Source organism: Mirounga leonina, unplaced genomic scaffold (genome assembly GCF_011800145.1).
Source record: "Mirounga leonina isolate KUSES-001 unplaced genomic scaffold, KU_Mleo_1.0 Mir_94, whole genome shotgun sequence".
Lineage (NCBI taxonomy): Eukaryota > Metazoa > Chordata > Mammalia > Carnivora > Phocidae > Mirounga > Mirounga leonina.
Window position 1 is genome coordinate 27809585 of NW_023270855.1, and position 6000 is coordinate 27815584.

General features: G+C 39.0%; 1 protein-coding gene across 1 annotated transcript in view; it reads left to right on the forward strand.

Moving 5' to 3' along the window:
- Window positions 1-6000, forward strand: part of PRICKLE2 (prickle planar cell polarity protein 2) — a 115716-nt gene that overhangs the window by 23164 nt on the left and 86552 nt on the right. Inside the window, exon 2 of the mRNA XM_034997735.1 lies at window positions 2882-3065. Coding sequence (XP_034853626.1) covers window positions 2922-3065 — 144 coding nt within the window. The 5' untranslated portion in view covers window positions 2882-2921. The remainder of the gene's footprint in view (window positions 1-2881; window positions 3066-6000) is intronic.

The window sequence follows — 6000 nt, forward strand, 5'->3', positions numbered from 1 at the left end:
GGCATAAGGTAGACAGATAACTCAATGGAATAGAACTGAAAATCCAGAAATAAACCCTTATATTTATGATCATCTGATTTTTGACAGGGATGCTAAGACAGTCCAATGGAGAAAGAATAAACTTTTTATTTAACAAATGGTGCTAAGACAGTTGAATAAGTACACAAATATGAAGTTGGACTCCTACCTTACACCATGCTTGAAAACTAACTCAAAATGGAACATAGACCCAAATATAAGAGCTAAAGCCATAAACATCTTAGATGAAAACATAGGAATAAATCTTTATGACTTCGAGTTAGACAGTGGTTTCTTAGATAGGCTACCAAAAGCACAAGCAATAGCAGCAGAAAAATAAGTGGGACTTTATCAAAATAAGAAACTTCTGTGCTTCAATAGTCATCATCAAGAAAGTGAAAACCAGGGCGCCTGGGTGGCTCAGTTGGTTAAGCGACTGCCTTCGGCTCAGGTCTTGATCCTGGAGTCCCTGGATCGGGTCCCGCATCGGGCTCCCTGCTCGGCGGGGAGTCTGCTTCTCCCTCTGACCCTCCCCCCTCTCATGTACTCGCTCGCTCTCATTCTCTCTCTCTCAAATAAATAAATAAAATCTTTAAAAAAAAAAAAAAGAAAGTGAAAACCAGGGACACCTGAGTGGATCAGTCAGTTAAGCATCTAACTCTTGATTTTGGCTCAGGTCACAGTCCCAGGGTTGTGAGATCAAGCGCTGCATCAGGCTTTGTGTTGGCATGGAGCCTGCTTAAGATTCTCCCTCTTCCTCTCTCTCTCTCTCTCTGCCCCCCTCCAGTAAAAATAAATAAATAATTAGTTAATTAATGAAAATCCCAAAGGCCTATGTTAAAAAAAAGAACAGACTTGACAGTGTTCATACAATTAAAAAAAACAAACAAAACTAAAGACCACCCACAGAATGTTTTTACAAATCCTATTTCTGATAAAGGACTTGTATTCAGAAATATATATAAAGAATACTTATAATGCAACAATAAAAAGATAAATAACAGTCTAAAAACAGACTAAGAGTTTGAACAGACATTTCTCCAACGAGGATATATAATAAGCACATAGAAAGATGCTCAATATCATTAGCTATTAAGGAAGTACAAATCAAAATCACAGTAAGATGCCACTCCATACCCACTAGGATGGAAACAACGGAAAGATACTAAAAAGTGTGGCAAGGATGTAGAGAAAATAAAACACTTATTCATTAATGGTGGGAATGTAAAATGGTACAGCTATTTCGGAAAAACAGTTTGACAGTTCCTCAAAATGTTAAACATAAAGTTACCATATGACCTAGCAACTCTACTCCTGGGTATATAGCCAAGAGAACTGAAAACCTGTGTTCACACAAAAATACTTGTATAGAAATATTTAGAGCGGTAGTATTCACAAAAGTAAAAATAGTGGACACAATCCAAAAGGCCACCTGATTGGATGGATGGACAAAATGTAACTTAACCATACTCTGGAATATCATAATGCAATAAAAGGGAAGGAAGGATTGTCACATGCTACAATATGGATTAATCTTGAAAACATCCTACTGTGTAAAAGAAGCCAGTTTCGAAAAAACTATGTATTGCATGATGCCATACATATGGAATTTAGAACAGGCAAAGCCACAGAGACAGAAAATAGATTAGTGGTTGTCAGGGCCTGGGGGGAAAGGGGGATGTAGAAAGTCACTGCTAAGGTGCCCTGGGTTTCTTTTGGGTTGACTAAAACATTAGTCAACATTAAATAGTGATGATGGTTTCACAACTCTGTGAATACACTAAAAGCCAATGATTTGTACACTTTAAAATGGTACCTTGGTGATACGGGACTTCTATCTTAACAAAGCTGTTGTTGAAAAAATTAGGCCCATGTAGGGATTAGGATTCTGGGCCCTCTCAAGGCCTGGATAAGATGCTATTGAAACTAATAAAGATCTGAGTACCACGTACAACAACTCATTTTCTAAAAATTTTCCTCCGTGATTTCTTTTTCTTCTCTTTTTTATTGGTAGAAGCTAGAAATGCTTTTGTGCTGCCTGACATCAACCTTTTTACTGCTTCATCATTTTTGTAGCCGTGGAAGAGGGAACAGATGGTAACCTTAAAAGAGAAATGTTCAACTTTGGGGAGAGATTTTATCTTTGGCTGCTACCTTTTGAAATAATTCACATGCATGATCCTCTTGTACTGTATATTTAAAAAAAAAAAAAACACACAACCAATGTAGGAAAGATTTGGGTTTCTGATTAGAATTTCAAACCTATGGGGATATTTAGTAGAGGTGACAATGTCTTTCCCATGAGATCTTGGGGCCAGATTTGTTTGGTGGGAAAAACATATTCTTGCTCTTTTTCTTAAAGAAGATCTCACCTGCGGTTCTCTTTAAAACTTCTACCATTTCCCAAGCTTCTAGGACGCTTTTATGAAAATGGTATGTTGTCAGTATTTGTTAAATCCACTGGTAATATTTCTGGTCAGCATATGTATTACGTCTATTTAATTACTATTATAGTTAAGGAAATTGCAGTCACGGTCCATATCCAGTGCTCTACTAAGTGTAAAAGATATTTTGACATTGCTCTTGGGATACTGATTTAGAAGAATAGGTTGGAGTCCATGTTCGAACATTCTCATGAGGCTTACCTAGTGGCCTCTGACCTTTCGTGATGTTTCCACGTGTCCCGCACCACGCCTTCCAAGAAGACAGGCGTGCTGTGGGGCGCCACTTTAGGTGCTCTTGCCAACGGTCAGTTACCAAGGAAGGCATTTGTGGCTTGGGATCCAAGGGCCGGTGACTGGCAGCCAGGTGAAAAATGGTTTCTTTTGCCTTCCTTCTCACCTCCCACCTTTGCTGCTTGCAGGAAGATCTGCCTGCACTGCAAGTGCCCTCAGGAGGAGCACATGGTGACCGTGATGCCCCTAGAGATGGAGAAGACGGTCAGCAAACTCATGTTTGACTTCCAGAGGAACTCCACGTCAGACGACGACTCAGGCTGTGCCTTGGAGGAGTACGCCTGGATCCCGCCGGGGCTGAAGCCTGAACAGGTACCATTCTTGATGGGGAGGGCACTTGTGGTTTGGGCTGTTTATCTTTGTCCTGCCCATCCTTCCTCATTCCAGTTCAGAAGGAAGAGTTCACTTTGCTGATTCAGAGAAGTGGTTGGGGCTGCATGGGTTGACAATGTCTGGGGCACCAGTGGGCGCTGAGGAAGAGAAATGAAAATGAGTCCTACGGGGGCCATTGCTAATTCATTCTGGATTGTCATTATTAACTGTCAACAGAAGATTGACTAGAAACTTCTCAGAGACGTTGGCTTTGAAACATTAGAAAGGGAAATTTGATTTTTGAAGAGGGGAAGGGAGTTCTACATTGGCCATGAATCTTTAAGATTCTTTGTTAAAGGAAAGTGAGGACATAAGGATTTGCCTTATTCCTCCCAGTGATATATGCTGTGTTTAAATACTAAGTTTGGCCTTGCTTTACAAAGAAAGACATTGGCATTTCCTTAAATATTTGAACTGCCTACAGGCTGCAAATATTATTGGCTCGATCAGATGAGCTCGGTTTCTTTCTGTTTCACTGCGTTTTTCTCAGTGATAGCCTCCGCTTTGCATTTCTGTACTTGGAGTTTTCTCCTCCACCAGCCTCATGTTGGTTTAGAAGCCCCTTCCTTAAGCTAGACACTCTCATCATCTTTGAGTTTTGCCCCTCTGACACAGAAAATGGCTGTCTCTAGTGATCTTCCCTATGTCTGACAGAATGTTTGGAAGCTTAAAATACCCTGAAATTTTAAAGTCAGGGACTTTTGATAATGCTGCTAGAAAAAGTTCTTTATGATTAGGGAAGACCCAAGAATTGGCAAACAACTCAAGAGTGGACCCCTAATAACATCTCTTTTTTTTTTTTTTAAGATTTTATTTATTTATTTGACAGAGAGAGAGACAGACAGAGCAGGAACACAAGCAGGGGGAGTGGGAGAGGGAGAAGCAGGCTTCCCGCCGAGCAGGGAGCCCAATGTGGGACTCGATCCCAGGACCCCGGGATCATGACCTGAGCCGAAGGCAGACGCTTAACGACTGAGCCACCCAGGCGCCCATAACATCTCTTTGATTAGCCATTTCTCATTTTCTTTTTCCAATATTTGAGGTCGCAAATTGGCACCTGAAATCAGGCACACAGGTAGGATTTGTTTAGCCAGCAAAGTATTATTTAAAATTTTGAATTAGTTACTAATCCTTAAATATTAGGAGTTTTTATGTAAAAGTTCATATTTATGTCTTGAAGAAGACCTTCCTAAGCCCTGCAAGCACTTCATTTTTGTGATCTCTGTTCTCATTCTTATGAGGAAGAAAATGTTTTAGAACAGAAACATTCACAGAAAATAATCTCTATGAGGATTTGAGATATCAGCAGGAAGAAATAAGAACATTTTCTCTCGGTTTGCAGGTTAAGGTTATATCTTTATTTCCTTCTGTTTCGGTGAAGATTGTATTATTAAAGAGTAAGCTTCAGAAGAATGAGAGCATTTGATTGAGTTTGTCTGAACACTCAAATGAGGTGGTGAGTGATTGAATATCTTTGTTTGACATCACCATTCTCCTGCCAGTGTTTGAGCAGGGAGTTTTCACACCTAGATACATCTGTGAGCTTGTTTCATTTTCTTGCTAACCTCATCTGCAGCAGCTTCTAGGAGACCCATCTTTCTTTTGTTCACCTCACTTTCTGCTAAATTGGGCCCTGAAATTCTGAAGCTAAGCTATTTGGGGTTCCTGCTTAGGTAAACTCTTCTCTAAGACCATGAAACATCATTCTATGATTTTCAGACGCAGAGAAAATTTTTGGTTGGCCCAAGAGAACAGACAGTTGCAGAAGTTGGGGTCTTGGTTCAATTCACCAATTCCAAAAGTGAGTGCTGATAGTATTTTTAAAGGCTACTTGATTCACCCAAAATGAATATTTTGGGAAATATAAAACAATTTTCTTTGATTGTTTTGACAGAAAACAATTAATGCTATTAAACAAGTGGTTTGAATTATGTCCAATGAACGGATATTCCCATCTCTCATAATTCTGCTATTCCTTGGGTGGTTTTCTCTATTCCCTGAATTTCTTCAGACTTATGTGACACAGAGGGTTAGGAAGGGCTGTTGTTCTCCAGAGAGACTCTCTCTTCAAGCCTTTTGAAGGGCTGTATATTTGCCTAATAAAATGGGAGTCTGCATTTAAAGGTGTCTGAAGGGATCATGTTGCCTGAAAGAAATGGAATTCAAATTTTAAAATTATAAGATCTTTTAAAATCTGTTACTTATGGAACTATTTATATGTTCAAAGATTTTTTTTTTAAAAGCTGTGTGGAATGTTCTAAGATAAGACAGATTTGAGACCCTGAATGCTTTTCACTAAAAATGCTGACGTTTAATATCATGTCTAGTTGTCTCTGATTTAAGAAACTTCATTTTTCTATCAAGAGAAATTACAGTGAAAGTTAAATGCTTTGTGCTACAGGCGAAATAGGAAAGGTCAGAGTTGAGAGTCATGTGCTTTCATTTCTGTTAAAAACCTTTCATTTGACTCCCTGATCATGGGGTTGGTAATACACCTTCAGGTGATACTCTTTATTATTCTATTTCTTCTGAGAAATGCCTTCAATTAAGTATAATGCACATGGAATTCACCTCCCATTTAGGGAGGTGTTTCTGAATAGGGTCATTTAATTTCATAAAAACCTACTAGCTACAAAACCCGACTTTCTTAAAGTAGAGCGAGAAGTGATAAATATAATAGATGATGCCAGAAAGGAAGAGCATTTATGCCATGATTTTTTATTTTATTTTATTTATTTTTTATTCTTATGTTAATCCCCATACATTACATCATTAGTTTTAGATGAAGTGTTCCATGATTCATTGTTTGTGCACAACACCCAGTGCTCCATGCAGAATGTGCCCTCCTCAATACCCACCACCAGGCTAACCCATC